Source organism: Acomys minous (assembly GCF_964271855.1).
Source record: "Acomys minous genome assembly, chromosome: 10".
NCBI lineage: Eukaryota > Metazoa > Chordata > Mammalia > Rodentia > Muridae > Acomys > Acomys minous.
In genome coordinates, this window is record NC_140491.1 from 60725749 (window position 1) to 60743069 (window position 17321).

A 17321-nucleotide genomic window follows, 5' to 3' on the forward strand; every position below is an offset into this window, starting at 1 on the left:
CATATACACATATCTATACATATCATGTTCACAAACATACTCCTCTGTATGTACACATATGCATGTAAACACACATATGCATATATGTTCACACACATGCATATAGCAGAGAAATATACATTTATACCTGCACATGTATGCATGTATGTTCATACATATGTGAACACTTACACATATACTTAATGCATGTTTGCACACATATATAGAGAGTACATACAAATGCACAAGTCCATTCTTGCAAACAAACACGTATGCAAACTGTTACCTACATAAATGAATACATGCACATAAAATTAAATACACATATGTATGTACAGCAAATGAAGCACTTACATAGTCACATACACTCACAAACATACATGCACATTCCCTGGCTGGCCAATGATCTTTCCCAGACAGGGCAGCCCATGAGCTCCACAGATAAGTGTGTGAGACCCACTGTTTCGCCCTGTGATTCCCCAGGGACAAGCCCCTGGGTGTGCCATGTGAGCCTCCCTTGCATCACAGAGAGCAAGCCCCACAAACAGACACTCCCTCAGTTCCCCTTCACACTTCACACACTACTCACGGGTGGGCCAGGGAGTCCTGGGTGGCCTGCCTCGCCCTTCGGGCCAGTGGGACCCTGGGAAGAAAAGAACAAACCGTTACTTGGTCATGTGGCCTACTGTGATCTGATGGAACTATTAGCTCTGAAAGGTCAGGACAAAGGGACCAGGCAGGCAGTACATCTCTGCTCCTGAGGCTGGCACCCTCCTCAGCAGGGAGCAAGCAGCCTAGATGCCTTGGCCTGAGATGAGCTGGAAAGACATGAGATAGGTGTCAAAAGAAACAAGACCGCCAACAAACAGGTCTGTGGAAGTATGCCAGCATGGGCCATCGGGGAATGTGAGCCCTCATCCACCACAACCAGCAGGACCATTGTCAGAGAGACAGAAGTGCTGGAGCGGAAGGGACACTGCTGCTGAGAACGCAGAATAGCTCTTCCATGGCAGAAACTAAACAAAGATGGACATACTACATGATCTTGCTGTCCACCTCTGCGTGTGTGTGTGCAAGTCATTGTACCTGAATGACACTAGAACACCTACTGATCACACAGCTAAGATGGGGGTCAGCCTAGGTGCTCCATCCAGTGAGTAAGGAAAGTGTCTTATACACACAGGAGCCTTGCTCAGTCACAAAGAAGGCCATCTTGTCTTGTCCATGGGTGGGGAGGGTAGACACGGGTGAGGAGGGGAAGTGGGGATGGTGGGCAGAGGCAAGGAGGGGAGCATGAGTGGGGAGGGTGGAGAGGAGCGAGGAGAGGAGATGAAGAGGGTAGGGCACGGGCACGGGTGAGAGGGGAGGAGAGGAGGGGCGAGGAGGGGAGGGGGAAAGAAGTAGGGGTGAGGAGGGGGGCAAGGGTGAGGAGGGGAGGTGGGGAGGGGAGGGCAGGGGTGAGGAGGGGAAGTGTGGGCAAGGGCGAGGAGGCGACAGACAGACTAAAGGCACTCCCAAGTGAACACTAACAGACACAATGCAAAACAATTTGAACAATAGTAGTTAATAGACAGTAAAAGGTAAAATGGTGATTTCCAGGGGCTGGGGGAAGGGCAAGGGGGCTGGAACATTGGGAGGACAGATGCTGAGATGATGGGCACCAAACACGTTTGCACAGAAGGAATAAAACCAGGTGTTCTGTGACACAGTGATGGGGGAGGGGGGTGTTCTGTGACACAATGATGGGGGAGGGGATGTTCTGTGACACAATGATGGGGGAGGGGGGTGTTCTGTGACACAATGATGGGGGAGGGGGTGTTCTGTGACACAATGATGGGGGAGGGGGGTGTTCTGTGACACAGTGATGGATGGTAGGGTGGGGAGCAGCTGACACACAGCCTGCTAGGTCTCATGAATACCTAGAGAGGCTGGAGGGCTCCACACACACAGTAACAATAAAGGCACAGAAACACTAACGACTCCAGTTTGATCAGGACATGTCACGTATACATAGTGAAAGGCCACACAAAGGCCCATAAATACACGGAATTATTGTACATTAGTCAAAAGTGTGAAGGTGTTGCAGGATCTGGCAGAGCCAGCTGGTCTCGCTTGATTTTCTCCTGCCTCACCCCATGAATGGCTACAACTAAAATAATAGTTAAAAGCAGCCAGCAGTAGAATTGTTATTTTACAAACAACAACAACAACAACAACAAAACCCTAAAGACAACAAGGAGCAGACATAGCACACAGTGTAGTGTGGAAGAGAGGAGGTGTGGAGAGGACTGCCATGGCTGAGGGGGGAGGTCTGGGATGACCCACATCCCAGAGGACTCCTCCTCCACCTCCAAGGTCATCTCTGGCACCACAGCCCCCTGAAGTTAGAGTCACTTACCGAAGAGCCTTTAGCACCTTTGGGACCTGGAGGGCCCTGCAGAGAGCAGAAGTCACAACGTGAGGAAACCTCTCAGGTCCCAGTCTTCCCTGGCCTGTCCCCAACCCCCTCAGAGTCCTCTCTGCACCTGGCTGGCTGGTAGGCAGGAGGAGGGTGTCCAATGAGAGGTCACCCTACCCACAATGCTCAGCTGGGGGATGACATTTGTACATTAAAAGCCAAGGGAGCTCCTAGGCTCCTGAGGAACTACATGCTGGACACTCACAGCCATGTGGGCCCAAGGCCCAGCCTACACAGATGGGTCAGAGTGGGGATGTGGGGATAATGTTGGAGTGCTGGACCCTCAAACCACAAGGGACACCCCGGCCCAGGTACTGAGAGAACAGGTCCTTTGTTTTCAAGCCTGGACTGGGCTGGCCCTACTTATGCACACTGGGAAGACCATGCCCCTCCCTCTCCTCAGATGCTTGCAGAAGGTTCACCATTCTCTGTGAGGGGGTCCAAGGATTAAAGTTTGCCTCTTCCTTCCTCTTGGGCAAGACAACCAGGGGACCAACAGCCCTTCTCCTGCTCCTGTCCCTAGGGCCCCCAATGCTGTGTTATATACAAATCAACCCTGGTTCAGTCACCTCTCCTAACACCCTGTGACTCTCTAACCAGGCTCGTCCATCTGCCTTCCCTCCTTGTATACCCCTGCACCCATCCTAGATACATACCGGCAAGCCAGGGGGTCCAGGGGGCCCAAGTGGGCCAGAAGGACCAGTGATACCCTGGAAAGGAGCAGAAATGCAGGTTACCAGCTTTTAGATGAGGGTGGGATTGAGGCAGGTGACCCCCGTGACCGCACCATGATTCCAGATTCCCTCATAGTGCCTGTTCCAGGGACCCCGAAACCTGGCTGGCAGCTATAGTCAACCACTCTGGCTGGACCTTACATCATGGTGAGGGCCACCATGTCTCCTCAATCGATTAGACTGATTGACCGGAACATCAGCCACAGGTTGAAGTCCTCAGGCCCCGCTCCCTGCCCAGGCTGGAGGGAACTGTGGATTAAAACCCCCCTCCCCCCATACACTACTAGAACTCAGAGTATTCAGCTCCAACCTCCTGCCCAGCGTGGCCACATATCTCGGCTCATGGTGTTAGGTCTCACCACAGTGGGCGGGGAAAGCAATGAATGTCCTTTCCGGCCACAGTTGACAGCCCAGACTCACAGGGATAATGTCCCTCTACCATCAGCTCACAGGGCCTGGGCCTCTGGGTCCCTAACGGGTCCCATGTTTCTCAAGCCTGCACCCTGGTGACACTTTCTCCCTGTAACATGGCCAAGATGACAATTTGTGGCAAAGTGAGTAAACATACATGCACAGAGCCACACAGATCTGAACGCCACTGAAGCCTGGGAACACTCGGCAGTCAGACAACTGCCCACTGTGGCTGTCGCGGGGGTGGGGATGGGGCATCCACGGAGCCTCATCCTTTGATGTCACCCACTTCCAATATGACCTAGAGAGGGATGTCTGCTGTTTCCTCAGCCTCCAAAGGCTCCTGCCACCCCCACATCCTGCTGTCTTTAAGGATAGACGTAGGTATGGATAAGCAAAGATCCACAGGTGTGAGTGCTGTCACGCTGTGGGCACAAAGTGGGGAGTCCCACTACAATGAATAGGGATTTCCCACGCAAAGACTTGCGGGTCTTCTATCCTGCATTGTACACAGACTACCCCTCGTCACCTCCAGCAGCCAAACCAACGTACACTCAGGCTCGCCAAGATTGCATGCTAACCGACTAAGTGGATTCCAGGGCAAGTCTGGGGTCAGATGTGAGCATCTGTGGCAAGGTGGAGGCAAGCGTGTTAGTGCCGCTGTTTTGCCTCTCTCCACAAGAGAACATGGCTGCTGGACCACCACGACCTTCTGCCCAGCGAGTCAGCTCTGAGGCATTTGCATGGACGTGGAAGGGGCGAAGATCTGCCTGCTAAGACCCCTTGACTCTGAGGATCCTCACAGCAGTGAGGAGAAAGCTCCTGCCTCCACCCAGCACCCGGAGTTGTGGTGTATTCTAACTTGTGCCTCGGGGACCTAGCTAAGTCCAAGCCTCCACTGGCTCCATCTGCAAAGAGAGATTTGGGGTTCCATGGCAATGAGGAAACCCTCCCAGGCTCCAGGGGAAACCAGAAGTTGCTGCAGTGATGTCGGTGACTGTATGTACCTGTTCTCCTTTAGGACCAGATGAGCCCTGGGGGCCGGGGAGTCCTCGGTCACCCTTTTCACCTTGTTCACCCGGAGGTCCGATGAGTCCGATGAGGCCTGGATGGCCCTGTGAGAAAATGAAGGTGTGAGAGGTATGCATGCTACCACCGCACAGTGGGCCAGGTGACCTGGCACACAGCTGTGACACAGGGAAATGTGTCAGAGCCAACATGTCAAGGAGCGAAAATCAACAAAGAACAGGCCAGGTGACAAGTCTCACGGTGACTTGCTTGTAAGGAATGTACTTGAAACACACAGGGAGAGCCAGGGTGTGACTGAGCAGCTAGAAACCTAACATATGTGGGACCCTCGGTTTAATTCCACAGTACTGTCACCACCCCTGCCATTGAACCCCAATAATAACAAAAATGAAGCACACAGTGGCACTCAGACCCAGAGACCACTGACTTTCCTGAGGGATAGTTTGCGGTTGTCTTTTTACCTAGTAAACTTTCTGACTTTTGGTATGCATGTAGCCTTTTCCAACAAGGCCTGTGGCTGACACAGAATAGAAACTGTCTTGAACGTCTTTCAAGAGAAAACTCCCCATATCTGCCTTATACATCATTTGGATTCATATGAGCTTCTAGAATGTTCTGGAAGGACTTCCAGCTTTCATTATGTTGGTGAAGGATACTAAAGGGGAAAAGGATGTCCCTTGCTGACTTCCCTATGAACAGCTATTTGTCTTGGGAGCCTGTTTATTTATAAATAAATTAATGTAAGGAGGAAAAAAGTCACCAAGTTAATGCAGCCACCAGGGCTCTGGAAAGGTCTTGTCAATCCTGGAGCTTCTAGGACTCCTTGCATACAATCACAAGTCTCAGAGCCCTGTATGTATGTGCATTTCTCTCTTGTCGATCTACCTCAGGGTCCCATGACAGCCACAACAGGTTCTTGGCGGTGGGTCAGTAACCCCAGTGACTGAGTCAAGGGTGCCCTTATTGCAATGTTAGGGTCTCCTAGATCTCAGCTCACCTTTTCACCTTTGGGACCAGAGTCTCCTTTGAGGCCAGGGAGTCCTGGAGGACCCTGCAGGAGAAAGAGGAGTCAGCATCCTTGCCCCAGTGCCTCACCTATACAGACACATTGACAATGCATGTCACTCACCATGGGACCAGGTGGACCATCAGGGCCTGGGGATCCTGGGAGGCCTTGCTCACCCTGAAACAGAGTCCCTGGGTGAGAATCTGTGTCTCCATCAGCAGCTTTCCTTCATCCAAAGCCTACTAGGCCTCTTACTTACCACAGGTCCAGGGATACCACGAAGACCATCAGGGCCAGGCTTCCCAGGGGCCCCTTGGGGGCCAATGGGGCCAGTCTTCCCAGGAGGGCCTTCTAAGCCAGCTTCTCCCTGCAGAGGTGGATGCAGATGTTCAGATGCTCGAGGCATGGGGATCAAGACCCCTGGGGTGCTGCAGAGGTGTCCCCATATGTCCTGGGTGGTGCCACATCCCCCTTTCCTCTGGAGACTGACTTGGTCTGAGCTCTATTCTGTTAACATCCAAATGCAGTGGCCTGACTCCTGCTGACCCCAGAGGGTCACCCACCATGTGCCAGGCTCCATAGAACCCAGATGCAGAGCTCACTAAGTCTCAGAGAAAGATGGCAAATATTCCCATACAGGCCATGTGAGTCACCTCACGGCAAGAGTGGCTGCGTGTTCCAGTGCTGGGCAGTACATGAACCACTCAGGTAAAGGACATCCCAGTCTCCTAAGGCCCCACTTCCTGTGTGTGCTGTCTTACCCTCTGTCATAGGCCAAAGACTGGGTGTGATCTTGCCCTGGCTTCCTTCTGCCTCCAGCCTCTGCCTCCTTCCCACCTTTATGCTCCATGGCCCTCCCCACCTCCCCCTGCATCCCTGGATGCTCTGCCTTCAGACTGTGCCCTATCACTGCCCCAGCCTCTTCCAGGCCCATAGAAGTCACAGGCACCAAGGTAACTTACCTTGGCTCCTTTCTCCCCTTGCCTGCCTTCAGGGCCTGCAGGGCCTGGGGGACCCTAGAAAAACAATATAACAACTAATATGTGAGTTTGGAGACCAGGCCCAGACTCCAGAGAGGGCTACAGGGTGTGAGGGGACCATGGATCACTGACCAGTGAAGACACAGGGGCCTATACAGGGCCAGCTAGACCTCTGTGGATCTAGGGATGCCCTGGGTGCCTTGTGTATGGACGTCCCTCTCCAACCTGTACACCCTTTGGCTCAAGTGTCACAGCACAGACCCCCACTGGAGCTTGCAATACAGACATCTATTTCTAGTCCTGGACCTCCTCTGTTCATAATGGTCTGGTCTAGGGACAAGGAGAGTCCAGCTTTTGAAGATTTTTTTGCCCTCATATGACAGTCATTGGTCATCCTAGGGCACCCCTGGTCTAGACTCTACTTCCTCAAACATTGCTCCACCCAGTTGTGTCACCTCACACACCTGATGAATGTCCCACATTTCAGATATCCATGAACCCTCCTGAGGGCCATGTAGGGCACCAGGGGCTTCACAAAGGGTAGAAGACTTTGTGTGGAAAGCAGCCAGCAAGCAGGGCAGGAGGACTCACCCTCTTTCCTGGGGGCCCAGATGGGCCAGGTTCACCAGTAGGGCCTGGGGATCCCTGGTTGGGAGAAAGAACACAGAGCACTAGGAATTTGTCCCATCAGGACACAAGGCTGTACTGCCCACAGCCAAGGAAATGGACAAAGATTCGGGCCTTTCCATGGCCAGCCCTGCACAGCCCCCTCTCTGATATGAGCACAGCAAGTCCACAACAAGGCCCTTGCAGCCTTCACACCCTGTGCCCTGCAGCTGGCACTCAAAGACTCCAACTCACATCCCACAGCTGCTGCACCTAGATCAAAGAGACCGCCCTGGGGTATGCTTGCATCTACCGCCAGCTGTCTGCCTTCCACCATGTTACCATCACCTACATCCCCTTTCCAGAAGGAGCAAACCAGGAGGCCAAGGCAAGGGCTGGGGAAGCAGGGACACGCACAGAACACAGCTGGCTCACAGCCTGTGTCCGAGGCCTTTCATTTCCTTTGCTGCCTGTCTCAGAGCAGTGACAAGTATTTGCCCTTGGGTCAGGGATATGTTTTGGATGGCCTCCGAAACCCAGGCTCATATCAAATTGTTCCTGTGCTGGGACTGATGGGAGGGGCCTGTGAGATCATATGAGTGTGCACAGGTGGCACCACTCACAGAAACGAGCTGGGGTGGGGGCTAAGCTCACCTCCCCCTTTCCCAGAGCTTCGTGATGACATCCACTATAGTACTGTTGTTTGCGACAGGGTCTTACTCGAGACCAAGGCTAACCCTGAACTCATTACTAGACCAGAAAGGCCTCAGACTTGCAGCAATCCTCCTGCCTCAGTTTCCTGAATGCTGAAATCAGAAGCAGGAGCCACCAGATCTGTTCTTGCCTTGTGAAGCCACAGCAAGACACCCCAACCGATAAGGTCCCTCTCTCTTGACTTCCTACCCTTTAGCACCCTAAGCCAAACGCGTTTATCTTGTTTTAATTCACCTAGCCTGCAACATTATCACATCAGCAGTAAAATGTCCCAGTTAGGCAGTCATTCCTAGGAGCTGGTCACACCTTGGGGGTGGGCTTGAGAGACCTCTGAGGAACTCACACTCTAGCCCAGGGAGCTGAAAAGGTCACCTGGCCCCACCCCAAAGAGACCACCTTGCATTAAAGCAGCTGCCCAAGGTCAGATGACCTCAGTCACAGGGATGTTGGGCCTGTGACAACTGGCGTGCACCTGTGGGGCAGCTCTAGCTGAGATTCAGAGTGAGATCTGGGGCACTTTGCAGAGCCCTTGGGGCTTCATACAGGTCCTCTGGTGGGGCTGCATATGCATCTTTCCTTTTGAGAAAGGGCCCCAGCCTTCATCAGGACCCTGGGGCTCCTCAGTTCCAGCCACAGTCAAGAGGGACCTAGGTTTGGGCTTCTTATAGAGACCCAGGAACACAGGGAGGCTCCCACCAGGAAGCCATCAGACCACACACTCACCGTCTGTCCAGGTTCACCATCGTCCCCTTTGTCACCAGGTGGACCGTCTTGACCCTGTGGGAACAAGAAAGCTGCTTCCACTGGACAGATCAAGTTCACCCTCCAACCCTAGTGTAGCCTCAGATCCTTTCCCAAACCCGACACACCTACTGTGCCCAGAAGCTGGGCATTGGAACAGGAACAACGTGGAGAGATGATGTGCCCTAGAGAACCCGGTATAGAACAGACGCAGAGAGCAAGGGTACTGGGGGTGGCAAGGGGCATCAGAGATGGGGTAGACACTTACTGCAGGGCCTGGCTCTCCAGGGGGACCAGGATCTCCAGGAAAGCCCACAGGGCCCTGAGAAGAGATAAGCAAGCTCTCAGCACCCTGACACACCCTGCCTGGCCCACCACCACCCAGGGTGCAGGACAAGGGACAGTCTCAACACCCTCAGCACTTTTGATCAGGAGAGATCTAACTAGAAGAGTCCACAGAACATAGAACCCACCCACGAGGCAGACACGGGGTAGTAGTATTCTGATCTTCTGAGACTAGTGGGGGCAGGCATCCTGCCCACACATCCACTCTGGTGGCCCCTTTGACTTCTGATGAGGCCAACAGGGACAAGCCGTTCCCGGAGCCTGAAGGCTTTTCATAGGGGACCCCCACCCCACCCTCCAACACACTGGCTGTTTCTTCTATCCCATGCCTCCGTGCTCCCCTCTTGCACACCAGTAGCGGGTGTGGAAACCTCTAGAATAGACAAAGTTACCCCTAAGACACGAAGCATCTGCACAGCTGTTCCCAGAGCTCAGTGCACACACTGTAGGTACCACAGGGACTCAGAATGGCCTGAGTGCAGGGACACTGCCTGGACACCACAGCATCTAACAGTACTCACAGGGCTGCCTTTGGGACCGTCATCTCCAGGAGGGCCTTTGGGTCCAGGGGGTCCAGCAGCACCAGAGGGGCCGGCCTCTCCCTTCTCCCCTCTTTCTCCTTTGGGTCCCTGGAAAGGAAGAGGCTAAGGTTCAGTTCTCAGAGCCCAGCCTAGAAGGTGCTAATCTACATCCGTGGACTCATTGCTGCACCTCATTGGCAGCTCCTTCCCAGCATCCCATGGGCCCCAGGATGGGGATGGTGCTGTTCCTGCTTCCAGTCTCCATAGCAACCCCATGTGTACCACCAGGCAGGCAAAGAGGCCTGCCCTTCTAAAAGCTCCAAGGCCTAGGTTCAGCTCTAGGTTAGGGATGGCTCCTGGATTAATGGTCGGCAGCTAGGGTTACTTGAAGTGTCCTCCAGCCCACGGTTTTCAGGCATAGGAAACTGAGATATCTCAGTCCCCCAACAGGTTTCCTAAGCCTGACCATACCCCAACCTTCAGATGCCTGGCTATTCTCTGGCTAGCCTGGAAAGTCTGAATCAACAAGGTAGTAATGGTCACACTCACAGCAGCCTGTGAAAGGGCAGACCCTGGTGGTTATGAGTTGTGGAGTCAGTGCCGAGGTCTGCACATATGTGTGCTCAGCCCCACATATGTACACATGCATGCACATAAGCTCACATCCCACAATGTACCACACTTTCCCACCATAGTTCTATGTTGTTCAACACAGTAGAGTCATGACTCCCGTTTCGAGGTGGGGGTGGGGGTGGGCTGGGGGGAAGACAACTCAGGCAAGGTTAAAGTTTCTAGTCCAGCGCTATATCAGTGTTCCCACTGGGCACATCCCTCCAGGCCCACACTCACCAGGGGACCTCCTTCTCCTGGAAGGCCAGGCTCTCCAGCTTCACCAGGCTCTCCCTGAGGAGACAAGTCAGTGTTAGAAGGTTCCCTCAACAATGGTGATAGTGGAGGGTCCATCTGCCAGCGCCCACCCATCTGCAAGGGCCTGTCCTTGGTGTCCAGGACACTGTGGAGTCAGGGTTATTGTCTCCAGATAATTCACAGAAATGCCATGGGAAGCCAACAAGGAATAAGGAACGTGAGAGTGTGTGTGTGTGTGTGTGTGTGTGTGTGTGTGTGTGTGTGTGTGTGTGTATGTGTGTGTGCGTGTGCACATACATGGAGGGGGGCAGGTGGGGGGCACTGTACAGATCACAAGGGACACCAACTAAGGGCTGGCCTAAGCAGGTGCTCTGCATCCTGACCATGGATGTGATGTGACCAGCACCTCACACACCTGCCGCCATGACTTTCCCACTGTGATAAGGCAAACAAGCCTGTCGGCCTTTAAGTTGACTTTCTCAGGCGTTTTGTTCCAGCAATGGGACAAGTAACTAACACAGGATGCAAAGCAGGGCAGAAGCTCGGAGGCCCAGTGCACTGAGACAGGGCAGAAAGGCCTGTGAGGTGGTGGCAGGCGCAGGTAGTGCAGGAGGGAGGCAGGAGGGAGGACACACAGGGCCTCTACATCACACCTGTTTCTTACTTTTTCTTAACATAAAGAGCAAGAACAAAGCAGTGTCTTGAGCATAACATCCCGTGTCACAAGAAAGCCCTGACAAGCGCAGGCAGCCGCTTCCAACCCTCCCAAGGCCCAAGACAGCTTCCTAAGGTTATGCTCCAAGGATCCTGTGGAGCTCAGCCTCACACTGAAACTGTCATGGTGCCTACACACGTGTATTCATGTTCACACCTGTATATTCACAAGCGTGTGCACACACACATTCACACATATCCATGCCTACACTCTGAGGCTCACTGTGCTCAGTCGGTCTCAAGGGCCAGGCCCTAACACCAAGCAGTGGGTACAACAAGACCCCAGCTGTGAGAGAGTAGGTTGTCACAGCAAGCTCAATGTGGAGGGAGAAAGGCTGACGTCATCAGGTCTAAACTGGAGGGAAGGAGGGAGTGGGGCATGGGCAGGGGAGGGATGGGCATATTAGTGCTTTAGAGTTTGCAAAGAGCTGTTATAAATGAACACTGTCGGAGATCCCACCTCGAGGTCATGAATCTACTTCTAGTTTTCACAATGAGTGTGATGGGAGTGTCTCGGCACAAACACACACACACACACACATACACGTGCATGCTTGTGTATGCATATACCCAGGCACACAGGGCTGTGTACACCCACAAACACACTGCTTCCCGTGTAGCTACGGTGCAGACACTGTGATAAGTAGGCTGACATCACCTTTTCTCCCACTGCGCCAGGGTTGCCAATTCCTCCGGGAGGACCCTGCGGCCCATCAGCACCTGGAGCTCCAGAGGGTCCTCGGGGGCCTGGTGGACCAGGAGGACCCTGGGAAGGAGAAAGGACATTGAGCAAGACAAGACGTCAACATCCTGCCCCAAAACGAAAACCAGGGGAGCCGTTTGGGTCTGAATGGCGCAGCCACTTACCATCTGGCCCACGTCTCCTGTCTCGCCCTTCTCTCCTGGAGGTCCTGGCAGACCCTGTGGGCAGGACACTGTGGTGAGGCGCTACTCTGTGAGACACACATGGCTGTCATGATTGCCACTGCCACAATGCTTCCCACGGGCCATGAAGTGTGTGTCCGTGAATCTGCATCCATGGAAGGATTCCTCCTGCTCCCGGGGGCTCAAACAGTCAAGGAAGTAACCAGAGGAGAGCGGAAAGGTTTATGGGGAATATGCCCCAATATGCCCCATCTGTAAAATAAAGGCTGCTGTATGGTTCACAGCACATGGTGAGCTTGAGGTTTTCTTGACATCAAGTAGAGTCACGTGGGCAGGGATAGTAACCTGGAGGGCACTGAATGACATGGGCTGACGGCTGTCACTTCTAGGTGGTGGGTCTGTAAATCTTTCTTACAGGACACGGTTCCAGGATTCCACACAGTAAACATGGAAGCAACTGTGGCTGTATATAGGCTCTGTGTGTGTATGTGTGTATGTGTATGCGTCTGCGTGTGTGTGTGTGTGTATATGTGTGTGTGTGTATGTGTGTATATGTGTGTGTGTGTGTGTGTGTGTGTGTGTGTGTGTGTGTGTGTGTGTTTGTACTCCCAGAAAACTGGCATCACTTCTAGCCCCTACTCCCGAGGTTCAGAGATGACAGGAAGAAGAGGCCCAACAAGATACTGACACCTCTGCTGGGGAACTCTGGGAAGCTCCATGGTTACCTGTAATCCCACTGGCCCCGGTGGTCCTGGGAAGCCTCTTGAACCTTCATCTCCTTTCTGTCCGAACAGGCCCTGCTGCCCACGAGGGCCAGGTTCACCGTCTGCTCCCTGGGGGAAGGAAGTGAGCACAGGTGAGCTCACACGGATGGTCAACAGCTTGAGAGGCGGCCTTGCTAGGTCATCCAACACATACTCACCGATGGGCCTGGCTGTCCAATGGGGCCTTGAGGACCCGTAGGCCCAGGAGGACCCTGTAGGAGTCAAACAGAGACATAACTGTTTTGGAATTGCAGGTAAGTCCAGGAGCAGGCCACTTTTGTCTCTGGAAGTGGCTGGATTGTGCAGGATTTGGTTATCAGTCCCCAAATGTGCCAATCATCAGAGGAACAGTACTATTAACAGCATGGCATGAGCTACGTTGTAGGCTTTCGGAAGTAAGCCAGGATCTCAATTCAACAATGATCATGTTGCTATGGGTAACAGAAACAGGAGAGGTCACTATGTGTCCTCTCAGCAACCATCACATGCCCTGTTGTGGCACAAGGGGACCCTCAGATGACAAGGATCAGAGGCCTCAAATCTCCTAAGTGCTGAGCTAGGAGGGACCTTACCATGACCCCTGCTCACATGCTGTCTTCAAGCACCTGTCACTGTGGGCGCAGGACCAGGGAGAAAGAGAAAAGCCAGTAGGAACAGAGGCCCTGCCCTCAGGGAGCCAGAGGCCTGTAGAGAAGCTTGGCTCAGCGCACGCGCGCGCGCGCGCGCACACACACACACACACACACCAGTTTGGAGAGGGCTCATGGCCCTGAAGGGAGCTGGTGTGGGTGACAGGGAGGCAGCATCTCTGAATGTCTGAAATACCAAGGGACAAATGGATGCCCTGCCTCTGCAGAGCTCTGTAGTCCTCGCTGACGGGGTGCCCAGGCAGACATGTGACTGGTCATGCTCTCACACCAAGAGATTCTCTCACACATGAGTACACACACGCACATGGGATATTCTCAGGAAAGACAGCCAACTGGTGTGACCTATGAGTCTGCAGAGCTGGGATCACAGGGTATACATTGCACTCTTGGCAGCCACCCCAGCACACACTCGCTCTTACCTGCTCACCCTTGTCCCCTTTGCTTCCTTTCTGCCCCGGCTCCCCGATCTCTCCCTGCATATGGGACAGGAAAGGATGTTGTTAGTCCAGTGTCTGTGTCTGCCTTTTCCAGTCTCATGGGAAATCTTTCTTGGAGATGATCCCAAGACTTGAGCCAACAGAAAGCATTTCCTTATATGAATTTGATTTCCTTCCTGATTTTGGCATCTGTGTAAACATAGGGGTGTGTGTGTGTGTTTGTGTGCGTGTGTGTGTGTGTGTGCATGTGGCCTGCATGTATGTTTGTGCACTGCGTGTGGGCACTCTGATGAGGCCAGAAGAGCATGTTGGATGCCTCGGAACTGGAATTACAGGCAGTTGAGAGCTGTCATGTGGGTGCTGCGCACTGAACCCCAGTGCTCTTAGTTACTAAACTATCTCTGCAGACTTCTACTTGTTATCTGCTCCATTTCTCAATGGCCTTGGACTTGCCTCCATAGAGCAGGCTGGCCAGACAGAGAGGGTAGAGATCTCCCTGTCTCTACCTCCCCAGCCTGAGATTATAGACACCACCACACCTGGCTTTTCAAACATGGAGGGCGGGGGGAGTCAAACTCATGTCCTAACGCTTGCAAGACAAGTGCTTTACTGACTGAGCTATCTCTCCAGCTCCTTTGCTGCCCCTGTGGTACTTTGATTACTGCCAAGGCAGGGTGATGTGGTGGTCTCACATCCTCTCCGGTGTCCCTGTTGGACTGTCTCCCACAGACTGAGACATCCTCTGTGCAGAGGTGACAAAGTCAGAAATATCACCAGAGAACTATGACAAATGGAGACTGGCGCTGAGTAGCTAAGCTGCCTTTCCTTAATGAAGTATAAAATCCAGGCTCCTCTGTAATGGCACTAGATGTAGCAGTAAAAACAGAGCTTCGCTCATTCAAGGGGAGATGCTTAAAAATAGACACAGAGTAAAACCTCATTAAACCCAGCCCCACACAGTCCTGGCTTGAAAGGGTTCAGAAGTGAGCAGGGAGCAATTTCTTCAGCTCTGGCCATGACCGGCACATGTCTCAGGCAACAGAAGCTGTCAAGGTGCCGAGTGCTTTCCAGGCTCCTCCCTTGCCCCCAGCACACCCTACAGGTCTTGTTTGTTGGCGTTTCTCTGTGCGCTACTTCAAAATCACCCCCTCTTACCAGATCTGAAGGGAACCAGCCCTGCTCTGCTCACTGAGCCTCTTTATTGTATGCACATACTGCTGTTTAAAACACTGCCATTGCACTCACTGCCTGCCTGGCCACACACACTCCAACTTCTCCTTACCTTATCTCCATCTTCTCCAGGAGGACCCACAGGGCCGGCTGGACCAGGGAGCCCCACAGGACCTTGGAGGCCATCTCGGCCAGCTGGGCCTTGCGGACCTTTCTCGCCCTAGAGAGGACAGGCAGTTCAGATTCAATGCAGTTTTATATTGGAAACACCATGCCACCGCTCCTCACCCCAGAGAGGGACCCAGGGGTGGGAAGCTGGGAGTCTGAGGGAGTGGTAAGGACCATCAAGGTCCTAACATGCCAGCCAGGGGGCAGGGAGGCTCATTCCGACCAGTTCTGGACCCTGAATGGCTGGCACTTTGCTGGGCCAAAGCCACACTCAGAATAGTGCACAGATTAAAACCTCATTAAATCCAGCCCCACACAGTTCAGTCTGAAATGGCTGAGGGGGAGCAGGGAGCAATTTAGAAGGACCGCTCATTAGAGATGAGGAAACTGAGGCACAGTTAACGCTGTGGTCTGGACATGCAATGGTGGTGAAGGCTTGGTGCCGTCGGTTGGGGGATAGGGCTGTGGGAATCTGAGGAGGCTGGACCTAGTGAGGGAAGGTTTGGCCCTGCAATTGTTCCGGAGGATAACAGTCACCTGCCCACCCCGCTTCCTGGCTGCCGTAAGGTGAGCCGCTCTGACCTAGCAAGCCCTTCCGCCATGCTGCTCTCTCTCACTATAGACCCGTAGCGATGGTGCCAACCACAAACACAAACCTCTGGAACCACAGGCCCCCCAAGCAAACCCTTTGATCTCAGTACCTTCTCTCAGATATTTGTCAAAGTGACTGGCAGCTAACAAGCAGAGCTTGTGAACATAAGTCCCTGGACCTGTTTGGGCTCCTCCAAGCTCCTCCACGCTGTGCTCCAGGACAGCATGAGCAGCGGCTTCTGCTAACTGTGTCACTCTATCAACTCTCTGTGAACACCCTGCCTGTGCACACACAGACATGCATGTGCACATATACATATGACATGTGTGCGCAGATACACCTAAGTACAGACATGCACGTCTATGGAAATGCTCACACACAGGATATGCACAAGCATACTGCACATGCAGACACATGCGTGCACGCGCGCACACACACACACACACACACACACACACACACACAAATGCATGAAGACATGCATACTAACATGACAAGCACGTACACACACACTTAAGTGAGCATGCACACAGGCATAGTCACACACAAACTTATCTTTTCTGCCCTCATAACTTTGACTTGCTTTTCTCACACCTGCCCCTTCACACTCTCCTGTGACCTCACTAGCTCTTGCTATGCCACAACAGCATTTTCTCACCTCAGCTAGGAGTCCCTTTCTTCCAGTGTCACAAAGAAAGAATTTATGTGCGACAGGAGGAGAAACATGGATGTCTGGACAGCCCATCCTGTGCTTCCCGCACCTCACTCCCACTCCTCGAAGTCAGCCCGTCCTCCCTAAGCTAGAAAGTGTTCCGGCGGGTTCAGGACTTCCGGGCTTCCCTCCCTGCATTTCCTGTCAGGTTGGGAGTTTGGCAGAGAAAGATCTTCTCTCAACTTCGCTCCTCTTGCTGGAGCTATTCTGGGACAAGGTGAGCTTTCCTTGCTTAGGGGAGTTCTTGCAAGGTTTCTATGTAAATCCGAGTCTCTGGAAACACGGAGCCCTCTCCGGCTGAGTCTGTGAACTCTGCATGTCCTGGACCTCCAAGGACATCTGTGTTGCACACAGAATCCTGCTGGATCTGTGTCCTGGATGCATCACTAAATTTGGCACAGCACTATCAATTGCCAAAAGGGTGTTGCAAGATTTGCCACAGTACTGATGCCTCAGTGTGGTCTCCTAGTGAGGCCAGAGAGCAGGATGCACAGAACACAGAGCCGCGTCACTGGCATCAGTCAGTGGGCATATGTGGCTAGCTCAGTGCTCCACGCTATCCTCCACTGAGGCTCATCCTAGCTCTGTGCACTGAGATAGGGAAGCTGGGCCGAGACCCATGAAATCTCCCCCACAGCCGTGGGAAATCAGGGGTGATGGGAAGGCACGGAGCTGCGTCTGAACTGCAGATATGAAGTGGGGCTGTGGGTGTCATTATGGGTGGGGAGCTATGCTGGGTGATCAGAAAAGGGCTGTGTGGGAACCCAGGCCTGCCTGTGTCCCTGCTTCAGAGGCCTTTCAGAGCCCAGTGAACCCAGGCCTTGTAGAGGAGCTGTCC

At 53.2% G+C, this 17321-nt stretch overlaps 1 protein-coding gene across 2 annotated transcripts in view; it reads right to left on the reverse strand.

Moving 5' to 3' along the window:
* Nucleotides 1-17321, reverse strand: part of COL5A1 (collagen type V alpha 1 chain) — a 147134-nt gene that overhangs the window by 16384 nt on the left and 113429 nt on the right. For both annotated transcript variants that reach the window (XM_084798098.1, XM_084798097.1), the window contains exons 43-61: nucleotides 15124-15231; nucleotides 13824-13877; nucleotides 12913-12966; nucleotides 12716-12823; nucleotides 11973-12026; nucleotides 11764-11871; nucleotides 10374-10427; nucleotides 9525-9632; nucleotides 8927-8980; nucleotides 8641-8694; nucleotides 7189-7242; nucleotides 6580-6633; nucleotides 5877-5984; nucleotides 5741-5794; nucleotides 5609-5662; nucleotides 4590-4697; nucleotides 3094-3147; nucleotides 2378-2413; nucleotides 569-622 (exon numbers count right to left, since the gene is read on the reverse strand). In XM_084798098.1, the coding sequence (XP_084654224.1) occupies nucleotides 569-622; nucleotides 2378-2413; nucleotides 3094-3147; nucleotides 4590-4697; nucleotides 5609-5662; nucleotides 5741-5794; nucleotides 5877-5984; nucleotides 6580-6633; nucleotides 7189-7242; nucleotides 8641-8694; nucleotides 8927-8980; nucleotides 9525-9632; nucleotides 10374-10427; nucleotides 11764-11871; nucleotides 11973-12026; nucleotides 12716-12823; nucleotides 12913-12966; nucleotides 13824-13877; nucleotides 15124-15231 (1332 nt within the window). The remainder of the gene's footprint in view (nucleotides 1-568; nucleotides 623-2377; nucleotides 2414-3093; nucleotides 3148-4589; nucleotides 4698-5608; nucleotides 5663-5740; nucleotides 5795-5876; nucleotides 5985-6579; nucleotides 6634-7188; nucleotides 7243-8640; nucleotides 8695-8926; nucleotides 8981-9524; nucleotides 9633-10373; nucleotides 10428-11763; nucleotides 11872-11972; nucleotides 12027-12715; nucleotides 12824-12912; nucleotides 12967-13823; nucleotides 13878-15123; nucleotides 15232-17321) is intronic.